This window comes from Notolepis coatsorum (genome assembly GCF_963971535.1).
Source record: "Notolepis coatsorum genome assembly, chromosome: 19".
In the NCBI taxonomy this organism is placed as follows: Eukaryota; Metazoa; Chordata; class Actinopteri; order Aulopiformes; family Paralepididae; genus Notolepis; species Notolepis coatsorum.
Genome location: NC_140183.1, coordinates 92206790 through 92232677, shown reverse-complemented (window position 1 = coordinate 92232677; position 25888 = coordinate 92206790). Strand labels below are relative to the sequence as shown.

The 25888-nt window shown below is 45.9% G+C and overlaps 1 protein-coding gene across 1 annotated transcript in view; it reads left to right on the top strand.

Annotated features, from left to right (window-relative positions):
- The window catches only part of p3h3 (prolyl 3-hydroxylase 3), a gene marked incomplete at its 5' end in the record, with an annotated part of 31429 nt that extends 8073 nt beyond the window's left edge, over positions 1 to 23356 (top strand). Inside the window, 6 exons of the mRNA XM_084336780.1 lie at positions 86 to 181; positions 302 to 452; positions 2078 to 2195; positions 2316 to 2391; positions 3463 to 3603; positions 21797 to 23356. Coding sequence (XP_084192906.1) covers positions 86 to 181; positions 302 to 452; positions 2078 to 2195; positions 2316 to 2391; positions 3463 to 3603; positions 21797 to 21961 — 747 coding nt within the window. The 3' untranslated portion in view covers positions 21962 to 23356. The remainder of the gene's footprint in view (positions 1 to 85; positions 182 to 301; positions 453 to 2077; positions 2196 to 2315; positions 2392 to 3462; positions 3604 to 21796) is intronic.
- Between the last annotated feature and the right edge of the window lie 2532 nt (positions 23357 to 25888).

Sequence of the window (25888 nt, the reverse complement as noted above, 5' to 3'; positions counted from 1 at the left end):
CAAATAAAAATAGAAAAACCTTTGTAGACTTAATAATAATTATAAAAAAAAAAAAAAAAAAAGCCATTCCTCTTGTCTCTGATAGGCTGCAGCATCAGCTGGCGATGGTTACCGTGGACGACGCTCACCACACACGCCTCATGAAAAGTTTGAGGGCCTGACTGTCCTCCGAGCGGCAAAGGTGGGTAGAAGAGGCAGGCAATACCCATGAACACGCATGGACCCACTTCTTCTTTGAGATCATCATTTGTTTAATACCCCAACCTCCCCACCCAACCACCTCCGCTTGCCCTGCTCCCAGCTGGCACAGGATGGCATGGTTAACCTGACAGATGTCCGGCTGCTACACGAGCTGGGTGAGAGGGTGAGGGTTCTGCTCCATTCCTACTTCAGAAGCCCCTCAGGACTCTTCTTCTCCTTCACACACCTGGTCTGTCGCAGCGCCATCACAGGTACTACCGCTCGGGGGGGGGGGGGGCATCGGATAGGGGCAAAAACTTTCAAAAAAAAGTAGGGATGTCCCGATCACGGTTTTTTGCTCCCGATACGATCCCGATCATGTGATTTTGAGTATCTACCGATACCGATATTTCCCGATCCGATCAAAAAAATAATAATAATAAAATTTTTTAATTTTAAATCAAATTTAAAAAAAAAAAATTTATTCAACAAACATGACCATGTTCACGTCTTAAACTCATACTGAGGCCTTAGTTTTGGTTTTAAATTGCATATCATCATTCATTTATTTATTGTCACACAGAGCAGAAGAATTTTGCCAGAACAAACCAATAGTATCCAGCTGCAGAACGGCAGACCCCACACTCTCAGACCAAAACGCATTTCCTTTGATTTAATTATACATCAAATGATTTATGAAGTTAACTTTTCACCTGGATAACGTCAACATTCAGGGTGAATGTAATGTGAGAAATTGGGATTAAAAAAAATTAAATAAAAAATAAATATTTTAATTTGGGTCTGAGAGTGTGGCTGGTCAGCCGTTCTGCAGCTGGATACTATTGGTTTGTTTTGGCAAAATTATTCTGCTCTGTGTGACAATAAATAAATGAATGATGATATGCAATTTAAAACCAAAACTAAGGCCTCAGTATGAGTTTAAGACGTGAACATGGTCATGTTTGTTGAATAAAAAAAAGTAAATTTAAGATTTTTTTTTTTTTTTTTTTGCCGATCCCGATCTTTGGAAAATCACGTGATCGGATCGGGACATCCCTAGAAAAAAGGAAAAAAATAACAAAGAAAATAAGTTTTTACAGGATGTCACCATTAGATTTGATTTAAATGTATTGTCATTATACAGCACAAGTACAGTACAACAACGTTGGCATCTAACCAGAGTGCACATGTAACAGTAAAGTGCAATAGTAATATACAATGTACAGGTTCTGTACAATTCTGATTCATGTCAGAATGTGTTCCTTTCTTAAGAGTTTGGATGTCAACCTACACTACCTTAGGCTTACTGCACCTTATGTGGATACTGTGATACTGTGAATAATGTATATTTCAGTGGATACTGTGATACTGTGAATAATGTATACTCCGTAGATAGTAAATTATAACACTACCTTATGCATACTGCACCTTATGTGACACTGTGAATAATGTGAATATTTTCTTCAGCTAGTTAGATAGTCAATTATATTGACCAAATTGACCTAATTGTTTACACTGCCTGTGTTGTTTTTTACTACCTGTACCCCCCCCCTTCCCCCCCATGCTGATATGATGCCTGAATTTCCCCAAGGGGATCAATAAAGGAATATCTTATCTTATCTTATCTTATCTTGTCATGGGCCTATAAATGCTGAAAGATGCACCTCAAAGTCAAGTCATAGTCACAGTAATAAAGACATCTCAAGTGAATTCATGTTCTACTCTGACTGTCACCTACCATTGGATTTAAAATCACTTTGAGCTCTTACCTCACACATTTCTGCAAGACAGTTTTTGGTATATATGAGGCTGCTCTACACACGTGAAATTAAACCAACAATCTGACTCCACAGCTCCAGGATTCATTGCATTCTTATTTTATTCCCGTTGTATCCAGGTGATCAAGAGGGCAGGTTGGACTTGTCTCATCCCGTCCACGTTGACAACTGTCTCCTGGAGCCGGAGACCAGGCAATGCTGGAGAGAAGCTCCAGCTTTCATACACAGAGACCTCAGGTACCCCTCGCTATTCGTGGCAGCAGTGCGTGAACTTGCATTGGAGCCACAGCTGTCCTGGCAGTAGTCTGTGACGATCCTTCCCTCCAGCTGAACCTCGTGCTGCCTCTCTCCTCACAGTGCCGTCCTCTACCTGAACCACGACTTCCACGGGGGGCAGCTCTTCTTCACCGACAGAGATGCCAAGACTGTAACTGTGAGTCGCTTTTCAGCATCCAGATCCTGGGATAGTATCTAGGGCAGCGGTTCTCAAACTACGGGTTGCGACCCAAAGTGGGGTTGTGGGTAGGTGACAGTGGGGTCCGCGCATTGGCAAGTACATTTTTTTTCTTCTTTTTATAAATATCAATATATCTTTTGTATGTTCTGGAAATATATTTTGGCTAAATATGCCTCGTTTTATAAATGTGTATTGATAACATGGTGCTCTAATAAAATGTTCTAATAAATATGCATGATCAAGTTCAACAACGTGTGCTTTTATTTTGATATTCCTTAATTTCACGTTGAAAATACGCTATACATTAAGCGTGGGGTCGCCAAAAAAAATCCTAAATAAAATGGGGATGTGGTATAAAAAAGTTTGAGAACCCCTGCTCTAGGGGGTCGATTTTTCGATTATTTGTGTTAAAAATGTATTCGTACTACAGTGTTTGAATTATAGATTATAGATTAGCTTGGTTTGGCTCCGAAAAATACAAATTGTATTAATTGTAAACAATGAAAATGAGGCATACACATTATGCTAATAGTAGTAGCCATACCATACCACCAGTTAATCTAAGAGAGAGAAAAAGCTGGAACTAGGGAAGAGAAGGAGAGAAGGAGAATCATAAATACAGTTTTACATTTCAATACTGATACTATTGAACATACTTTTGTTATTTTCTTCGATTCTGTATTGAGATTGTTACACCCCTAATAGTCTCTAAGGTCTGATAACTGTAGAGCTTTGTTCAAGTTTTGTTTTATTTTTCACATAATATAAGGTACATTATACATGTACATTATAGTGAAATGCTTGGTTCTGTATGAGCCTCCTGAGATTGTGCTTCATACAGTTAAAGAGAATAAAGACCAAACACTACAAAATAATGAAAATATACAATATACAAAACTAAAGTACAAAATGCAAAAAATTAGGTAGAAATGTAGTGCAAAATGTAGTAATAAATAGATAAAATAGACAAAGAGTAGAATATTTATTACTGAATCTGACCTCTTTTAGCATTTCTAACCCCCCCCCCCCCTTCTCTCTGTTCTCCAGGCCCAGGTCCAACCCAGCTGTGGACGTCTGGTGGGCTTCTCCTCTGGTCCCATCAACCCCCATGGGGTCAGCGCGGTGACCGCAGGCCGGAGGTGTGCACTGGCCCTCTGGTTCACCAAGGAGACCCTTCATAGGGACATGGTAAGGAGGTGTGCACTGGCCCTCTGGTTCACCAAGGAGACCCTTCATAGGGACATGGTAAGGAGTACACTGGCCCTCTGGTTCACCAAGGAGACCCTTCATAGGGACATGGTAAGGAGTACAACTATAGGTCTGATTAAAGCTATTTACTTAGGTATAACTTAGTGCTTCATACTACTTCCGGAGCTGTCAACCACAAGCACTGGCTGTCCCATTGGTTGTGTGAAAATCATATGTCTAACACTTATATCAACTGTAGTGGATTGACTGAGATTATATAATTTATTTAGGGGAATAATTAAGTAGTTTTGACTGTTTGCAATTATTGATACAAAATAAAACATCTGAAAAAAAGGTTGGTGGCTAAAGTAATCACACCATTTAACCATTACTGAACAATAACAGCCAGTTACAATAACGGCCAGTGGGTCTTGGACTTCCTGACGGGCAGACCCCAGGTGGTGAGAGCAGGCAACTGCACCTCCTCATCCATCACTCTCAACATAGGGGCCCCCCAGGGCTGTGTTCTGAGTCCCCTTCTCTACTCCCTGTACACACATGACTGTGTGGCACAGCGGAACAACAACACAATCATCAAATTTGCTGACGACACAGTAGTGGTGGGCCTGATCTCTGCAAACGATGAGAGGGCCTACCTGGAAGAGGTAAATGTTCTAGCGGGATGGTGTCAAGAGAACAGCCTCCCTGAACGTCAGCAAAACAAAGGAGATGATTGTGGACTTTAGGAGGTCGGGGGTCAGGGACTACAGCCCCCTCAGCATCGACGGGGCACCGGTTGAGAGAGTGAACAGTTTTACGTACCTCGGAGTCCACATATCCGAGGACTTGACATGGACCACACACATTGACAGTGTTATCAAGAAGGCACAGCAACGCCTCTACTTCCTTAGGCGCTTAAGGAAGTTCCAAGTCAGTCAGAAGATCCTTAAGAACTTCTACTCATGCACAATAGAGAGCATCCTGACCGGCAACATCACCTCCTGGTTTAGGAATAGCACCGCACAAGACCGTAGCAGACTACAGAGAGTGGCCCGTTCAGCCGAATGCACAATTGGAGGTGGGCTTCCCACTCAGGATGCTCAATGAACAATGAACAATAACAAACCATCAACACACCCACAGCACACACACACTCACTTTAAATAAACAACACACTGTAGCACCCACTTTACCACTTTAGACACTTTTCATTCCTTATTCCTTATTGCACCTCACCACCACAAGCTAAGCTATACCTCACCATTTTTGTACCAGCTGTACATACTGTATATAGAGGTATACTGAAAATTTTTGTTGTTTACACTTGTTTACGTACTGGACTTCTTGACTTTCTATTTTATACTTATATTATACTTATTTTATACTATCTTGTTATTATCTAGCACACTCAGGAGCAAAACAGAAAGAAGCGTTTCATGCAAAGTAGTCTGTATTTCTGTATGACAACTAATAAAGAAACTTGAAACTAACAATGTACCAAAGTGATTTGTCACTTTTAAAAACCTCTAGAACCGGCCACTGACTTGTAATCCGCAATACGTGTGGCCGTTGGCATAGCAACACGTGTGGGAAGCAAGACGAGCTGGGGACAATCAAGCAGAGTGCAATGCAGTGACGGTTACGTTTCACGTAAGCTATAGTCATACACGCATGCACCGCATTGCACCGTGGCCAGCCCTCTCTGCCCTGATTGTCCCCAGGAAGATTTGCTGAGCGTCTATTGTCTTTTTCAGCAACACACAGGTCCAGACATTAAAGGGGCTGTTCACCCCAAATTATAATTTTTTTAAATACCGTAATTCCCCATAACATACGGTTATCCTATAACCATAGTTATATGAGTATAGCGAGCGCTCTGCGCTCTTAGTGGAACATAGCCTATATCAGTCTAACTACTGAATACATTTCTCCACATGTACATGTACACACCCATCCGCCTGGCCACACCCCCATCCGCTCCTCTACATAAGCAGGGGTGTGGCCATACTAACAACTCCTTCCCAAGTCTTTCACCACAAAGGCGAAGACCACAGGGTCCTCAGTGAGTCCGACGCAGAGCGTCACTACACTCATATAACTATGGTTATAGGATAACCGTATGTTATATCTCGTATAGCTTACGCTCTGCGCTCTTAGTGGAACACAGGAGCTGAGCAGAGCGGAAGTTCGACAAATGTACCCGCTAAGGCACCCCACAACCATCAGAACCGGGGAGGACCCGAGCCCCCGGACCCCCCTAGTGGAGGACGGGAGGGAATCGGATCCGACCGTACGAAGAGGGTCTAGCAACTCAACGCACAGGGTGAGCAGACCGTGGGACTTACCTTCCCACAGAAGAACCCACGACTACACAGGCGCGCAACCCACATGCCACTAGGGAACGAACGGGAAGGGAAAAAAACCTGTTACAACCCCTAATATCACGGGGTCAAGGTCAAGAACCCAACCCCGTGGCAAGGCCGTAGCAGCGGAGCGCGAAGGAGGACCCAGCCCCAGGAAGGGACTGGACCCCCCGGAAAAAGGGGGCCTGGTGAGGCCAACGACGCCGCAGCATCGAGACCCCACCAGGCAGTCACTAGTGACACCACCCCCCCACATCGCCAGCGTATCGGACAGGGCCCATCCAAGAGCAGGCCCTTCCCCCCTATAGCACGCCGCCCTGAAGCACTCAAGGGGTTACACCCCCACAGCGGGACCAGGCAGTGCACCGGGGAGACAACCCCCAAAGAGGTTGATCCCTCAATCCAGGCAACAGGTCAAAAGGACTCGACCTGAGTCTGGAGCACTGCGGACTAGACAGGTGCCTAAGGGGTCAGCACCCCGGCGGAAGGGGTGTTCGGTATTCTGTGCATCACGTCGCAGCCTCCACAAAAAAAACCTGACCCTCTAGAGGGGCCGAGGCAGAGAAGGCAGACACGATTGGCAGACGTCATGAAGGGTGCGGGGCACACTCGCAGGCAGACGGGGTCAAGCCCGGCCTAACCCGAGAGTCGACTCCGCTACCAACACACCTGGAAACCAACCACCACCTAACAGGAGGCGGTTGTTCCTATAACCCCCCCAAGAAAAAAACTCAAACACAACTGCGGGTATACACCGGCTATACAGCAGTACAAGTGTTTCATTTCTCAAGAAGGGGTTAACCCAGGCCAGCAGGTCGACGAGAACGAGTCCGAACCTGGGCCCGGCGGACCGGGACGTACACAGGGATGCCAGAGGGGTACAAGAACCACCTCGACAGCCCCCTCCCAGCCCCGCCAAGCAGGAGAAGAGAGGGGCGAAAAAAGAATGGAGAAGGACCAGGCTCCTTTAGCACAGCGCAAGGTACAACACAATATGGACCAAGCAATAGTGAAGGATAATACGCAGTGACATAACCACGAAACCTCCATAACATCAAACCCTGCAACGCCCGGGCCGACCCGGCATTTTCCCCCCGAAAAAGTACAAGTCCCTCAGGGTACCAGAACAGCAGATCTGCGCCCCGGCGGACAACGGGTTAACTGACCTGGTCCGGCGTGACCAGAAGCAGTCCCGTGTCCTAATCACGCCACCATCCCCAGTCCTAAGAGTGGGGCAGGTACGCGTGTCGATCTAAAACATCACAGAGGGCGCCACCAAGACAATCAGAACATAAAGCACCTCGCCCGGTGGCCCACCCCAAAAGCGTGAGACCCCTCCGCCAATGCTTTGATCTATTCCGTTATCTCCCCCCAGAGATGAACGAGAATTCATCGAGACTAACCTAATACACTGGCGCTCGGAAGAGACAAACTCCATCCTAGTTGCCCCATAAAAACGCCATTTCAATGATGAGCAACCAAGGCGCGCAAGCCCATGCGTGGTTCCACACAGAAGCACCCAGGGCCAGCACTATGTACACGTCAAGACCCAAAACATATCAATGGTAATTCTAACAAGTACCCAGATAATGTTCCCTCCAAGCCGCCTGGGAGAGCGGCAGGAAGCTGGCCAAGACACAGATATGGGTCCCATATGACGCGTCCGAGGGAAAACACCCGTCAACCCTGCCCTGTATAAAATAGAGGAGACAGGGAACCCCCAGAGAGACTTCCCACGTGAGTAATAATTGAAAAGATATATGTAACATTGAGCTACGTGACCAAGCTCAAGACATATGCAACAGAGCGCAGAGCAGAACTTTTTTTTTTTAAGTTCTCACGCACCGCATAACTCATCTTGACAATAACAGAGGTCCACGGAAGTCTCACAACCAATAGAAACGCGAGGCGGGGGGAATTCCGTGACCCACCTGCCCAAATATGGCGTGGGACCAGGGAACTCCCTTCCCCCCCCCCCCCTCCCTACCCTGTGACGCGCTGACCCAGCAGCGTGACAGGAAGCCCGAAGGACAGGAGGTCCAACCCCCTGACCAATCAGAAAAAAGGGGAGGGAGGGTTTATCAGTTCACCCCCTCATGACCCCTCACCCCTGATACGATGCAATGACAAAGCAGAGCCATGACACCATAGCGTGCTACATGAAGCGCATGTATACCTGTGAAGGTAACAGCTTCACATAGGCTCATGTGTGAACCTGCCACCTGAATTTTTACACCTTTACCCTAAAGGAAGAAAAAACAAAGACCAAGAGAGGGGCCAAAGGCCCTGGTACAAGAGCTTACACATGTAACTTCTGTAGGCTAATACCTAACCCAGTTGTGGATCTTAAACGTGAAAACGACACACACAACCCTCCATCACAACAAAAAAGGGCAAAAGTACACTCTCGCTACTGTAAGAGGAACGCCGTTTTTCATGACGAGAGAAGACACAAGTCCTCGATTAAGTACTGGTCACAGGCCTTGCTAATTCCACATGACAGCGACCAAACAATTTTCAGAAAAAAATTGCCTCTCTAAGCAAGAGCACAACCCCAGCAGAAGCTGAGGGTTTACACCGTATCCCCAAAAACATAGTGAATCAACACACATCTTGTAAACAAAATCATGTTTGAGGGGAGGGGGGGGGCCCAGGGGAAAACCGGGGAAACCCACCCCTCACCACCTTACCCCTGATACGACGCCAATGTGTAGAGTAAGCTCTACATCATGCACGCCAGCACAGCCGAAGACCTTGTTTTAACAGGCACAGCCCTGCTTATGTGTGAAAAAACTTGCCACTTGTTATTGGCATCACAAGCTGAGAGAGGGACTCATCCCTCGATCACATGCCACTATGCATAGCATTGTAGGGTAACCCAGCCAGTTGTGGGCTCATTCACGTTGTCTAACGTTACATGAACACACACAACTTCTCATCATATAACAAAAACCCAGTTCATTTTTACTCACGTAAAAAACAACGCTGTTTCTAGGCAGAGAGAAAAGCACAAGCTTTGGTCAACGCTACCCAAGCTATACAAGCGACCAAGACAATTCACACACAGCACATGTCGTATCTCCAAATGTAGTGAAGTAACATATGTTTTGCAGACAAAGACATCGTTACTATGCCACTGACGAGTTTTCTCGGAATTATTAATATCTCGTTGAAAGCCACTCACGAGATTTCTCTGATTTTTATTTTTTTTTATCGATCTAAAATCATATTGCATCACGCAAGCCTACCCGAGCGCCGCCGGCGATCAGATGTGGAAAAAAGCGCCCCCTATCGTCTCCCAGATGAGATAAGGGATTTTGGAATGGACTCAATGAAAATGGATGGGGAAAAAAATCCTGTACTCCACATTTTCCAGTCCACTGATCCAGCCGGGGTTATCAGAGTTCATTCTGGATCCTCTCAGCCCCGCGGAATCATGTGTTCTACTGTATCACGTTGGATCTATACACTTATCGATTTTTTCGAATGGTGATCAGGAATTGGAATATACCAGTTGGATACCATCTGATGTCAGGTAAGGAATCTATGTTATCAGTGTTAGGATAATCAGACTCATTTTGATGAAGATATAAGCTGTTTTGTGAAATGTCCTCTATCGGTTTCACTGTAAAAATCCAAGAGGAAATGAACACGGCGATTATCCGTGCGCGGCTCGAATGTGCGTGCGTGTACGTATAATATTGATCATCTAGCGTTTATTTGAAAACGATTCATAAATAGGCCGACAAATATCAACGTTCTGGAATATTCCAGTAAAAGACGATTATCACAGAATGGTCCAGAATGGACAGTTTTTTACCTCAAAACGGGTGCTTTTCAAAATGCTCTCAAACGGAAATGAAGCGATAAAAGACCAATCTGCCTTGACGGCACTGACTGGAAAAGGATTCTTTGATAAGCGACGGGCAGATTAGACACATAGCCATAATTTAAAACATAGATTAGGCGATATTAAGCGTAACATTGGCGCCGATGGTGGCATTCAAGAGCTAACTCGGGCGCCACCTCGTGGCACTGAAAGTGTTAACAAAACATTCGGGAGGGGAAGGAAGGAAGAGTGGGGTAATGTCCAATGGACATCTTACCTACACCAAGGAACGCAGGGCGAAAGGCCGCAACACAGGTTGGTCTCCACGTTGACGAAGGCCTCTCGCTGGCGGGGCAAAAAGAAGCTATGGCCTGTCAAAGATGATGTCGTAGTCAGAGTGCCAGGGCCTGCTATTCTCACGGCTAATGCCAATGGTTGTAGCACAAGCTAACAGCTAACTCTAGGCTAACTGATAGCATCAAGCTAACGTTCCCAGCCGAGCGAAAACGGGCAGCTAACGACGTAGCTAAACAGCTAACTGGCTAACAGTTAGCTCAACCCGGCTATCGCTAACCACTAGCTAACGCAGAAGCAAGCTAAGCGGCTACTACTGAAAACTGTACAATGTGAGAAAAGCAATACAGGCCAACACTTCAGACAGCCGCTGTCTTTTCCTCTTCTCATCCGAAGAAAGAAGGGGAAAAAAGGCAATACACGTCCCTCTACAGAACGGTATTTACCAGACACAGCGGTGCCGGCAACAAGTCCCTCGCGGACTATAGCCGACTTGAGCATGGCGATATTCTCATAATGAAACACCAAGCTCACCTCCCTCGCACCGGGTGCTTTTAATTTTTTGAAAAAACGAGGCCAGCACGGAGACAGTGGGTATCCGTTTGTCCAGAGACCCGGGGAATTGAACCGCAGATTCGGAATCACGGTCCCAGGAAAACAAAGCTCTCACTCGAAGAGGAGCTCATGTTAACGTGGGCATCAAACTAGAACCCCCTCCAAGCCGCTAAGGGGCAGCGAAAAAGATCCTAGCCTGGAGCCGGCCTTCGTAAGCTGTGTAGTTGTTCCCCCCACAACCAACACACCTGGCGCCCGCGTTGCAAAAACATCACCCGCCCCAGAGAGGCCGCCAGCCCTCACACGGCCGAGCGCCTCCCAAGCAAAGTGTCCAACTGCAGAGCCGCAGGTAATGCTGGCGGGGATTGCTCAGCGACGCAAGCCCCTAATACGAAGCGCTGGTGGAGATCAGAATGATCATCATCTTCTAGACACTCCGGTGGCGAAGACATTATCGCTGTATTTCCTCGAAAAATAGTGAGAGAGAAAACAAAGATATAATGTCAACGCAGCTCCTTCTCTTCAACGTAGCTCCTTTCCAACTATTTCGTTACTAAACTCAAGTGGTGTACTGTATACAGACACTTGACGGTGGTGAAAATAAGGAAGGAGCTGTTAGTATGGCCACACCCCTGCTTATGTAGAGGAGCGGATGGGGGTGTGGCCAGGCGGATGGGTGTGTACATGTACATGTGGAGAAATTGATTCAGTAGTTAGACTGATATAGGATATGTTCCACTAAGAGCGCAGAGCGTAAGCTATACGCGATAACCAGAGAGCTACCTGTCCATTCAGATCGTTTGGGTGTGATTTGCCTAGTTTTTGAGACATCTGCCATAGTTATGTAATACAATGGAGTTGAATGGCGCTCAAAACACCAAAACATTTATTTGAAAAACTCAAAATCAACGTCTCTTTCCAGAAATCATGATCTGGTTACTCAAGATAATCCACAGACCTCGTTGTGAGCAGTTTCATGTATGACATATTTTCTACAGAACTACACCCACCATAATGAATAGGGAGGGGGGTAGCTACTTTAGTAGAAAATAGTTCCTTCATGAAATGGCTTATCTGAAATGGGTTCTTTTTAGTAACCAGGTGATTGCTTTTGAGTTTTTCAAATGTGTGAGTTCCACAAACCAAGTGCCATTCAGCTCCATTGTATTAGAGTGCTGACTGAGTCTCGGTCATTGTACCCAGGCCAGGACGCCTCTCGTAAGGAGTAGGGGGTTCCCCCGACGTTCCTGGCCAAATTCCCAATCAGGTCTCTGACATCAAGGCCACCTAATCATCCATTCCCCTTAACACATTCCCTGCCATTGGTTATACCAATCAATATACCCAGTCTGCCACCACTGTAAGCCTATGGAGATGTTTACCTTCTTTGCAGGGCTATAACTTTTAAAATTGTATTGCTAAATTGACATTACTATGGCCCATTCAACATCGATTATCTATCATTCAGGATGTGGGAACGTTATACTTTTTCATTCATACATTCATACAAAAATACCTTCTAGAATATAAGTATGTTTTTATCGTTTTCTGCAGTAATTCCTAGAATGTGAGTTATAGGCCTAAACGCATATATAGATTATCGATTGGTGTTTCTTCCCTATACACGCTATATTAAAAAATTCAACTGTATATGATCGGTATACGTTATGCTTCATCATGCGTGGAGGAAAGGGGGGGGGGGTCGTTTATAATTCCTCGATCATCAGTAAATGCTTTATGTAGGTTGGGTGATATATTGATCAGATCGGTTTGCTCACAAGGAAACTCACAATTGGGTTGAAAATAACGTTATATTCCTCTTACCGTGGGTCAAAGAGACTGGCGGTGAAAGATCCCAGGTATGAATGAATGAATGAATGAATGAATGAATGAAAACTTTATTAACAGATTGCAGAATGGGTACAGTGCAGTACAGCTCAATACATACAATTGTTAAGGGGATGCAGACCAGAGAAAGACTTTCGTCTTGTTTACACCAGGGTCCCCCATTTCCAATTCATCGTAACATATATGACATACATGACATACAGATAGACAGTACTGCTACATCTATACATTTATGACATACCAGATTTGCAATTACAGTACTGTATTTGTGATACAAAAAGAGTCCAGAAAGAAAAGAGTATATACATTAGGCGTAGAAACTGTACATTGGATTGGGTAGGTGGGGGTGGGACTGTACATTGGAGGTGGTTGGGGGTGGGGGGGGGGGGGGGGGGGGGTAGGAGTGTGGGGGGGGGGGGGGGGGGGGGGGGTTGGGTAGGAGGGGTGGGTGGGGACTGTACATTGGAGGTGGTTGGGTGGGTGGGGGGGGGGTGGGTAGGAGGGGTGGGTGGGGGACACTGTACAACTGTACAAACAACACTGTACATTGGATTATTGACAAGACCATACTTGGTAATTTACTGTACATTGGCGGGGGTTGTGTTCGGACATTTACAGGGGCCAGTTTCGAGTTGCAGTCTCCCTTAGGTGTTTTTTGAGAGTGTTTTTGAAAGTGGGTAGTGATTCACATTCCTTTACAGCTTTGGGTAGGGCGTTCCACATTGATGTGGCATAATTGCGAAACGTGTTTAGTCCCTTGTTTGAGCCGAATCTGGGTTTAACATGATTTGTGGAGCTCCCTCTGGTGTTGTGATCGTGGTATTCACTGACCTTTGGGAAGTATTTAGTCATGTACATGGGTACCTTGGTCGTGTAGTGTATCTTGTAGACCAGGCCCATTGCAAGTTGCTGTACTCTGTCGTCTACTCTAAGCCATCCTAGGTTGTCAAAGTGGGCAGGGGTGAGGTGGGTTCTAGGAGTAAGGTCAAGCAGTAGTCTGACCAGTTTGTTTTGAGATGTTTGTAATTTTGTTTTTAGCGCCTTTGAGGTGCTTTGGTACCATGAGGTGCAAGCATAGTCGTAGTACCCTTGAATGAGTGCTCCTGCTAGAGTCTTCAGGGTATTCTTGTTTATCAGTGAGGAGATCCGGTACAAGAAACGAGTTCGTTGGTTGACTTTTTTTATTACATTGGATGCCATTTTGTCACAGGAAAGATTTGCCTCTAGGATGGAACCCAGGTAGGTAATATCTTCTTTTCTTGTGACAATATTGTCACCCACTGTAACTGAGAAGCCGTCGATCTTGCTGAGTTTGTTATTTGAACCGAAGAGAATGGACTCTGTTTTGCCCATGTGTAATGATAGTTTGTTATCAGCGAGCCATATGCAGATTTTGCTTAGTTCTGAGCTGAGGGTTTTTTCAACCTGTAATTTGTTCTTGTCAGAGACCAGCAGGGCTGAGTCGTCCGCAAACAGGAACAAGTTGCAGTCACAAGCTGACGACATGTCATTTGCATAAATTAGGAACAGTAGCGGACCTAGTATGCTTCCTTGTGGAACACCACAGTTTACTGTGAGGGGGGGGGATAGGGTACCGTTTACCTCCACCATCTGCTCTCTCCCCTCCAGGTAGGATTGCATCCAGCTCACTGATAGACTATCAAAACCAATTGCTTTTAGCTTGTCAATCAGAATGGTGTGATTGACAGTGTCGAAGGCCTTTTGTAGGTCCAGCATGACCATGCCGCAGTATTTGCCCGCGTCCACCTCTTGTTTGATGTGGTCGTTTAAATAGAGAAGGCATGTGTCAGTGGAGTGGGATGTTCTGAAGCCAGATTGGAATTCGTAGATTAGATTTTTTTCCGCAAGGTATTTTTCGACCTGTTCGTATACAATTTTTTCCATGACTTTCGAGATGGAGGTAAGGATAGAAACAGGGCGGTAGTTGCCTGGGTCTAATTTACTGCCTTTTTTGTGCAGAGGGGTCACTCTCGCAATTTTGAAGTCCTTGGGGACGTGTCCCTGTTTTATAGAGAGGTTTATTATGTGTGTGATGACTGGACTGCTGAGTCTCTGAGGAATTTGGAGGGGATGTTGTCATGGCCAGTGGCCTTGTTAGGTTGGAGGGCGCTCAGTTTTTTGAGTACCTCATCTGTTGTTACCATTTCCAGTTTGAAGTCGTCTTTGTGGACCCCTAGGTTTTTGTAGTAAGCTACTATGTGTTCTACCCCATAATGCCCTGAGTGGGAGGGTAGTTTGTTTACCAGTGTTGTGGCTATGTTTGTGAAGAAACTATTTAAGTAATTGGCTACATCCAGCTTTTCTGTGATGAGCGTGTTGTCCGTCTTTATGTTTATGTTTGAGAATCTGGTTTTAAGTTTTTTACTGCAGCCTAGTTGGTTATTGAGTAATTTCCAATATACGACGCCGATTGCCTAGGTCCATTTCCGGTTTGTATGTCGCAATAAACGCCGAAATCATATAGATTATTAAGTTTAGAAAGCGATCCATTATGTACATAGTGTCTGTCGGGAGTCATGCTACAATATCTGACTGCCGGATGAGTTTAATCGACGCACATCAGCCATATCCTGTAGGTGAGTGTAACTTGCCCGACCATCCACCAGGCGGCGGTATTGAGCCGTCGTTACCGTCACCTATAGGGTCCAGCTGCAGCGTCGCGGCTGTATATATGAATTATGAATGCCATGGCGAAAAAATGAAATATTGATCTCAATAACGCTGTACAGCGAGGTCTGGCGCTCAACGCATGGCGGCCAATACCGCTGTACAGCGTTTTTGCTGGGGAAAGTGTTAATTGGCTGATATCAATCCCTGTCTCCTGAGCCGTTCAGCCATTGTGTAGTGTGATGTGTGCCTGGTGCCAGTGTATGGTAGCCATTGAGCCTGCATAGCCCAAGGTTGGGTGCTACCAGTGGGGGTGAAGGAGGCAATTTCCGCCCCTACATTGTGGGGAGTGCTTTGAGTCTGAGAAAAGCGCTATATAAATGTAATGAATTATTATTATTATTATTATTATTATTATTATTATTATTATTATTATTATTATTATTATTATTATTATTATTATTATTATTATTATTAATTAGTCATCACAGCCGATATCTCCAAAACTAGGCAAATCACACCAAAATGATCTGGATGGATACATATTACATAGCACTCAGGATAAGGGATAATGTGATATAACTCCCAGGAGCTGAAGCCTGCTTCTCTAACCACAGCCTGAGCTATCCCTGCCCCCTTAGACATACAGTATCACATAGTGCATCAGTCACTATCCCTGCCCCCTTAGACATACAGTATCACATAGTGCATCAGTCACTATCCCTGCCCCCTTAGACATACAGTATCACATAGTGCATCAGTCACTATCCCTGCCCCCTTAGACATACAGTATCACATAGTGCATCAGTCACTATCCCTGCCCCCTTAGACATACAGTATCACATAGTGCATCAGTCACTATCCCTGCCCCCTTAGACATACAGTATCACATAGTGCATCAGTCACTATCCCTGCCCCCTTAGACATACAGTATCACATAGTGCATCAGTCACTATCCCTGCCCCCTTAGACATACAGTATCACATAGTGCATCAGTCACTATCCCTGCCCCCTTAGACATACAGTATCACATAGTGCATCAGTCACTATCCCTGCCCCCTTAGACATACAGTATCACATAGTGCATCAGTCACTATCCCTGCCCCCTTAGACATACAGTATCACATAGTGCATCAGTCACTATCCCTGCCCCCTTAGACATACAGTATCACATAGTGCATCAGTCACTATCCCTGCCCCCTTAGACATACAGTATCACATAGTGCATCAGTCACTATCCCTGCCCCCTTAGACATACAGTATCACATAGTGCATCAGTCACTATCCCTGCCCCCTTAGACATACAGTATCACATAGTGCATCAGTCACTATCCCTGCCCCCTTAGACATACAGTATCACATAGTGCATCAGTCACAGGTTCACATTTGGAGGGACACTGTCACCTATTAGACCAAGAGTGTTTTGGAGCGTATTCCATGAAAATGGTGCATGATCAAGAAACTTAACTTTGGGTATCAATAAAGGACTGGGAGGGCAGAGAGAAGCTCCAATACTGTCTTGATTAAGTAAAAGTATGAGGGAAACAGCTCAGGACCAACCCTCAGCCCCCCCCCCCCCTCCTAGTGGTAAGTGAGGTCCACTGCATATAGTGATGAGGCCTGGCACCCGGTAATAAACCTCCACAATGCACTGCACTCAGCATCTTAAGTGTATCGGAGCAGCGCGCGCGGAGTTGGAGACGTCTGTTAGGTACATTTCTGTGGAGTGAGTTTAACTATCTGAAACCCAGCCCTCTTTTCTTGATCCTCCAATCACATCTGTTGCTTTCCTCACACAATCTTCGAAGGAAGCAACAGTCGATTGGAGGATAAAAAAAAGAGGCCTGGGAGGGCGGCTGGGTGGCGCAGCGGACATTGCGCTCTTCACCAACGCAAGAGACACCGGGTTCGAATCCGGCTGTCGGCGTTGCCTCCGGCTTGGGCCGGCCGTCATACTAACTCAATTGGCAGAGTTAGCGGGTGGAAGTCGATGGGTGGTAATCTGGACGTTGTGGACAGCGACTCCTACAGGTCGGTTGGGGGACGCCTGCACAGCAGAGACAGGAAATGGCGGGGGTAGTGTGAGCCTCCCACACGTTACACCTCGCCAATGAGAGTCCGCACTGGCTGGTGAAAAGATGTGACAGGCTGCCTCCTCATGTATCGGAGCGGACACGTGATGCAAGGCTTCTATCCTCCCTACAACCGGCCAGTGGGGGGCATATGCGAGCAACGTTCAAGACAGGGGAGGGGAGAATTGGCACAGCGAAATTGGGATGGGAGAAAAATAGAAAAAGAGGAGAAAAAGTGGATATATAAAAACAAAAGAGGCCTGGGTTTGAGATAGGTCAATACTGGCCTTTCGACCGCATCAAGAGCACACTTTTTTATTTTTTTTATCTACTTTTTCTCCCCATTTTCAATTTTTCTCCCATCCCAATTTCGTATTATCGAATTCTACCCTCCCCTGTCTCGAACGTTGCTAGGCTATGCCTCCCACAGGTCGGCTGCAATGTGGACCAAGCCTTGCATCACGTGTCCCCTCCGGTACACGAGGAGGCAGCTGTCGCGTCTTTTCACCTGCACAGCGCGATCTCTCAGCGGCGAGGAGTAACGCGCTGCCCCGTTGCTTCCTGATTCTGCTGCGCAGGCGCACCAACCGACCTGTAGGAGTCGCTGTCCACAACGTCCGATCCCCACCCACCAGCTTCCCACCCCCTAATACTGCCAATTGTATTAGTATGAACGACCAGCCAAGCCGGAAGCAACGCAGAGAGCTGGGCTCGAACCCAGCATCTCCTGCATTAGTGGCGAGCGCCTTGCCCACTTGATTGATTGATTGATTGAAACGTTTATTAACAGGGGAGCTCCAGTAGCTCACCGCATATCTCGGCGCTATTTCTGCGTCAGGGAAAACCGTGCTGCGTCACGGATCTGGTTGACTCCGAGTTCGATTCCCGGACCCGCCGTCATTTGCCAGAATGTCTTCCCCTGATCTATATCCCGTTTCACCCTGTATCTGTCGGTCATGCTTGACCAGAAAAGCGATAAACGCTAAAAAAAATAAAGTAAAAAAAAAAAAAAAAAGTTTATTAACAGATTGCAGAATGGGTACAGTACAGTACGGCTCAATACATACAATTGTTAAGGGGATGCAGACCAGAGAAAGACTTTCGTCTTGTTTACATCAGGGTCCCCCATTTTCAATTCATCATATGACACACACGACATACAGAGATAGACAGTACTGCTACATCTATACATTTATGACATACCAGATTTGCAAATACAGTACTGTTTGTGATACTAAAAAAATCCAGAAAAAGAGTGTATATACATTTTACATAGAAACTGTGCATTGGAGGAGGTTTGGTAGGTGGGGTGGGGCTGTACATTGGAGGTGGGGGGGGGGGGGGTTGGGTAGGGGGGGGACACACTGTACATTGGAATACTGACATACATTTGACATAGAAACTGTACATTGGAGGAGGTTGGGTAGGTTGGGTGGGGCTGTACATTGGAGGTGGGGGGGGGGGGGGGGGTTGGGTAGGGGGGGGGCACTGTACATTGAAATACTGACAACGCCATGCTTGGTCTTTATTGTACAACTGGGTTAGGACATTTGTAGGGGCCAGTTTCGAATTGCAGTCTCCCGTAGGTGTTCTTTGAGAGTGTTTTTGAAAGTGGGTAGTGATTCACATTCCTTTACAGCTTTGGGTAGTGCGTTCCACATTGATGTGGCATAATTGCGAAACGTGTTTAGTTGCTTGTTTGAGCCGAATCTGGGTTTTACATGATTTGTGGAGCTCCCTCTGGTGTTGTGATCGTGGTATTCACTGACCTTTGGGAAGTATTTTGACATGTACATGGGTACCTGTGTGGTGTAGTGTATCTTGTAGACCAGGCCCATTGCAAGTTGCTGTACTCTGTCGTCTACTCTAAGCCATCCTAGGTTGTCAAAGTGGGCAGGGGTGAGGTGGGTTCTAGGAGTAAGGTCAAGCAGTAGTCTGACCAGTTTGTTTTGAGATGTTTGTAATTTTGTTTTTAGTGCCTTTGAGGTGCTTTGGTACCATGAGGTGCAAGCATAGTCGTAGTACCCTTGAATGAGTGCTCCTGCCAGAGTCTTCAGGGTATTCTTGTTTACCAGAGAGGAGATCCGGTACAAGAATCAAGTTCGTTGGTTGCGCCACTTAGAGCACACTCAAGAGCACACTTTTGATTTAGGTCTGCTGCCTGCTCATGCTGGCAAGCACAGGACTCGTGGTGTGAAACCTGGTAGAGGTTTCACCCAAGGAGAGTAAGTGAGTGACACTTGTGACTAGGGATGCACCGAAATTTCGGCCACCGAAAGTTTTCGGCCGAAAATGGCCAAAAATGGCCTTTCGGCTTTTGGCCGAAAGAGTTTTTTCACCGAAACAGAAACGACCTGTAACCTAACGCGTGTTGTTGTGATGATGTCATCAAAACGCGGATTCAGTCATTACATGCGCGCTGTGAGCTCTTCAGTCCTGCGTGATACTCCTCTTGGGACTCGGGAGTCGCGCTGTTTCTATGTAAACTCTGCGCGCAACGAGTCCAATAAATGCGTCTTTAACATGCTTTATCCTTATTTACTATATGCCCGTCGCGGTTAATCACTGAGTGATCTAATATGCATATTATTCAGAGCGAGAGGGGGAGGGATTGTGTTTCTCACATTGACGCTGTCTGTCGCGCGTCTACTGTGCCAAAGTCAAGAGAGCGCATTCATCTGGGGACTAGAAAGGTGCGCTCAGCTCTCTCTCTCTCTCTTTCTTTCTCTCTCTCTCCTCTCTCTCCTCTCTCTCTCTCTCTCTCTCTCTCTCTCTCTCTCTCTCTGATTGATTGATTGATTGAAAACTTTATTAACAGATTGCAGAATGGGTACAATACAGTACAGCTCAATACACACAATTGTTAAGGGGATGCAGACCAGAGAAATACTTTCGTCTTGTTTACATCAGGGTCCCCCATTTTCAATTAATCAGGACATATATGACATACATGACATACAGATAGACAGTACTGCTACATCTATACATTTATGACATACCAGATTTGCAAATACAGTACTGTTTGTGATACAAAAAGACCCATAATAGTGATTATTTATTATTTAAGTTAAGTTTAGCCATAATCATATATTTTTCCATAATCAGGTAACTGAATAACATTGGTTAAAAAAATTATCTATTCTATGAATCATTTTCGGCCTTTCGGCATTCGGTTTTCGGCCAACTGTTTCCTATTTTCAGTATCGGTTTCAGCCAAGAATTTCCCATTGGGTGCGTCCCTGCTTGTGACACATGTCCTCCACGGTGTCCAGAGCACAGTGTCCTCCACGGTGTCCAGAGCACAGTGTCCTCCACGGTGTCCAGAGCACAGTGTCCTCCACGGTGTCCAGAGCACAGTGTCCTCCACGGTGTCCAGAGCACAGTGTCCTCCACGGTGTCCAGAGCACAGACGGAACGACGCTCTGCACCAGATCACTCTCCAGTGGAGACAGAACCTCAACCTTAGTTCTAATACATCAGTGGTCTCTGTCCCTTGTCTCTCCCACTCAGTGGTCTCTGTCCCTTGTCTCTCCCACTCAGTGGTCTCTCTGTCCCTTGTCTCTCCCACTCAGTGGTCTCTGTCCCTTGTCTCTCCCACTCAGTGGTCTCTGTCCCTTGTCTCTCCCACTCAGTGGTCTCTCTGTCCCTTGTCTCTCCCACTCAGTGCTCTCTGTCCCTTGTCTCTCCCACTCAGTGGTCTCTGTCTCTGTACCTTGTCTCTCCCACTCAGTGCTCCCTGTCCCTTGTCTCTCCCACTCAGTGCTCCCTGTCCCTTGTCTCTCCCACTCAGTGGTCTCTGTCCCTTGTCTCTCCCACTCAGTGGTCTCTGTCCCTTGTCTCTCCCACTCAGTGCTCCCTGTCCCTTGTCTCTCCCACTCAGTGGTCTCTGTCCCTTGTCTCTCCCACTCAGTGGTCTCTGTCTCTGTCCCTTGTCTCTCCCACTCAGTGGTCTCTCTGTCCCTTGTCTCTCCCACTCAGTGGTCTCTGTCCCTTGTCTCTCCCACTCAGTGGTCTCTCTGTCCCTTGTCTCTCCCACTCAGTGGTCTCTGTCCCTTGTCTCTCCCACTCAGTGGTCTCTGTCCCTTATCTCTCCCACTCAGTGGTCTCTCTGTCCCTTGTCTCTCCCACTCAGTGGTCTCTGTCCCTTGTCTCTCCCACTCAGTGGTCTCTCTGTCCCTTGTCTCTCCCACTCAGTGGTCTCTGTCCCTTGTCTCTCCCACTCAGTGGTCTCTCTGTCCCTTGTCTCTCCCACTCAGTGGTCTCTGTCCCTTGTCTCTCCCACTCAGTGGTCTCTGTCCCTTGTCTCTCCCACTCAGTGGTCTCTGTCCCTTGTCTCTCCCACTCAGTGGTCTCTGTCCCTTGTCTCTCCCACTCAGTGGTCTCTGTCCCTTGTCTCTCCCACTCAGTGGTCTCTCTGTACCTTGTCTCTCCCACTCAGTGGTCTCTCTGTCCCTTGTCTCTCCCACTCAGTGGTCTCTCTGTCCCTTGTCTCTCCCACTCAGTGGTCTCTGTACCTTGTCTCTCCCACTCAGTGGTCTCTGTCTCTGTCCCTTGTCTCTCCCACTCAGTGGTCTCTGTACCCGTCCCTTGTCTCTCCCACTCAGGAACGAGAAGAGGCGGAGACGCTGTGGGCCCCCGTGGGACAAAGTGTGCCCAAGAAGGAGGGGGAGGGAGCGGGTGGTGGTGCCGCACCCGCCCGGAGTGGTAGAAGCCAAACGCAGAGGAGCAAGGGGCGAGGCAGGGTGACGGGGCGCAAGGATGAGCTGTGAGATCCAGAAACCCAACTGATGGACTGAACCACTCCTGCCTATTGGATTTAATAGACCACCCCTCTCACCAGGAACAAGACCCCTCCTCTACCATGAAGACCACAAGCCTCTTCTCAATGTTTACAACAGGACTCTCCGGCTGTATATGTACCGCTACGCTTTGCTCGCTTCATGTCATAAGCCGAGCAAATTAACATCGGCTGAAATTAACTTTAGATCTCCCAGGCGGCTGCGTAGTGTAAACGGTAAATGGCTGCATTTATATAACAGCTTTTATCCAAAGCGCTTTACAATTTGTTCCTCACATTTTACCCGTTCACTCACACATTCACACACCGACGGTGGAGGCAACCGTGCAAGGTGCCAACCTGTTCACCGGGAGCAGTTAGGGGTTAAGTGTCTTGCTCAAGGAGACTTCGACACGCTGCCCGGGAGGAGCGGGAATCGAACCGGGAACCTCCGGATTACCAGACGACTGCTCTACCTCCTAATCCACTGTCGCCCCTAGTGTAGAGGTCTAAGCACTCGCCTACCAGCGCAGAGACCCGGTTCAATTCCCGGCAGCGGTACCTCCGTCTTGGTCAGTCGTCTCTGCAAACACAATTGCCAGTGTTCACGGGTGGGAAGCCGGTGGGGTGAGTCTTCAGCAACAGCGACTCCTCCTAGTGGGTCGGGCGCCTGTTCCCCTGGGGGTGGATCTGGGGGAAATGGCATGAAGCTCTGCGAAGCGGTTGGCGACTCCAGTAGGGTAGCGCAACGACCAGGAGGGAATTGGCATAATGACCAAAATGGGGGATGGTCTGTCATATAATAAAATTGTACTTACACAGGAGCATTTTATATCACCTAAACATACAACCCGGCCACTTATTTGTCAAACACTTACCCCAAAGTTGTTGAAAATTTCAATGGAGAATTTGTCTGTGTACTGGGAGCTGACATCTTGATTAGAACATCAAATGTGTTATTTTCACTCCCAAGTCACATTTGATTAATCACAGCAATGCCCAGGAAAGAGACAGACCCTCCATTGAGAACTTCGGGGTAAGTGTTTAATGGCCCGGAAGTTATGTTTAGGTCATATAAAATGCTTATGAGGAAGTACAATTAAATGACATGGTTACCCGGGTGATATAAAGTTAATTTCAGTCCACATATACAGCATTCTCTCTCTCTCTCTCTCTTTCCCTCCCTCCCCATTCCCCTGTCTCTCTGTCTGTGACACTGCTTGTATATATCTTTTTGCACTGGTATCTATGTATGAATGAGTGATTGTGTGTAACAATGTCTCCTCTCTATCTTTGTCAGTCGCTATCTGTACCTTAACTGTGTCTGTTACATAAACACCTCTTCCAAATACTCGAATGAAATAAAAGGAGAAGGAATCACTTTGGACTCTTGACCCATTTTTGAGAGAGAGTGAGAGGAGGTGTGGCTCCATGGGAATCCATTAAGCGATTACTTCAGGCCTGGCTCTTTTAACTATGCAGATTAAGCCAAGCTCCCAGGCAGGAGAGAGTTAATAGGTCTGTCTCTTTGCTAGTTTTTTTTTTTTTTTGCGGTATATGAATCAGATAAAGGCTGAGGGAGAATACAAGGGGGTGATGGGAGAGATGGATGATACAATGATATGGACAAAGTGCCTGAAATATAGAACCAGACTATACAGAGTATAGAGTGATAGTGTTTGATAGATGCAGATATCCAATATGACTGTAGTAGGTAGGGGTAGATAAATAATAATTATTATTATTATTATAATTATAATATAATAATAATAATCAGCACTGACATAAGATCGGATAAAAACTTTGCAGACCACTCATGATTTTTAACACAATATACATAAAGGACTTTAAAAACAATTTACTCAATTTACATTAGTACATCAACACTTAGACGGACCGAGAGACAGAAAAGGCAACAGAGAGAGAAAGGGAGAGGTACATGGGGGGGGGGGGGGGGGATAGAAATAGAGAGATTACTGTTAATCCCTCATAAATGAGTGCATTTGTTTATGAAGCTTAAAAAATCTCCCATTTAGAATATGGAATAGTAATCCAGCGGGAGGGATCATTTAATCATTCACATCCATCCACTCCGTCCCATTAGGACCAGCAGCACTGTACCCTTCATCCCTCCTCACCACCCCTCCTCGTCCTGCATTAGATACTGTGTCAAGTACTGTTGATGATCTGATATTAACCCTCTCACTCCCGTCTGCGTTATAATCCTCCCATCAATGCTGAATTGGGTCGGCGCAGGGTTAATGGCACCTCGGTTTTTAACCCTCTCCCTCCCCTCACACTCAGGAAAACATGTGACATCCTAAAAAGCAGCATTAATCTGCTCTTAAGTTGGCGTCATGTGTACAAAATGCATTTTTGAGTATACTCACGCTAAATCCTCTCACTGTCTATGCTTTTAATTATATATGCTGGCAGGAGGTATGCGATATCTATCAGCTGTGTGTGACGTTATTAGCAGAAATGATGTAAGGCAAAGACAGATGTATGAAAATAGAGCATCCAAGTATCCTTTTGACATTTGAGTGAGTGAGTGCTGTGTTGTATATATGTGTGTGCTGTGTTGTATATATGTGTGTGCTGTGTTGTATATATGTGAGTGCTGTGTTGTATATATGTGTGTGCTGTGTTGTATATATGTGAGTGCTGTGTTGTATATATGTGTGTGCTGTGTTGTATATATGTGTGTGCTGTGTTGTATATATGTGAGTGCTGTGTTGTATATATGTGTGTGCTGTGTTGTATATAGGTGTGTGCTGTGTTGTATATATGTGTGTGCTGTGTTGTATATATGTGTGTGCTGTGTTGTATATATGTGTGTGCTGTGTTGTATATATGTGTGTGCTGTGTTGTATATATGTGTGTGCTGTGTTGTATATATGTGTGTGCTGTGTTGTATATATGTGTGTGCTGTGTTGTATATATGTGTGTGCTGTGTTGTATATATGTGTGTGCTGTGTTGTATATATGTGTGTGCTGTGTTGTATATATGTGTGTGCTGTGTTGTATATATGTGTGTGCTGTGTTGTATATATGTGTGTGCTGTGTTGTATATATGTGTGTGCTGTGTTGTATATATGTGTGTGCTGTGTTGTATATATGTGTGTGCTGTGTTGTATATATGTGTGTGCTGTGTTGTATATATGTGTGTGCGTGTTGTATATATGTGTGTGCTGTGTTGTATATATGTGTGTGCTGTGTTGTATATATGTGTGTGTGCTGTGTTGTATATATGTGTGTGCTGTGTTGTATATATGTGTGTGCTGTGTTGTATATATGTGTGTGCTGTGTTGTATATATGTGTGTGCTGTGTTGTATATATGTGTGTGCTGTGTTGTATATATGTGTGTGCTGTGTTGTATATATGTGTGTGCTGTGTTGTATATATGTGTGTGCGTGGGTGTATATATGTGTGTGCTGTGTTGTATATATGTGAGTGCTGTGTTGTATATATGTGTGTGCTGTGTTGTATATATGTGAGTGCTGTGCTGTGTTGTATATATGTGAGTGCTGTGTTGTATATATGTGAGTGCTGTGTTGTATATATGTGAGTGCTGTGTTGTATATATGTGAGTGCTGTGCTGTGTTGTATATATGTGAGTGCTGTGTTGTATATATGTGAGTGCTGTGTTGTATATATGTGTGTGCTGTGTTGTATATATGTGTGTGCGTGGGGTATATATGTGTGTGCTGTGTTGTATATATGTGAGTGCTGTGTTGTATATATGTGTGTGCTGTGTTGTATATATGTGAGTGCTGTGTTGTATATATGTGTGTGCTGTGTTGTATATATGTGTGTGCTGTGCTGTGTTGTATATATGTGAGTGCTGTGTTGTATATATGTGTGTGCTGTGTTGTATATATGTGTGTGCTGTGTTGTATATATGTGTGTGCTGTGCTG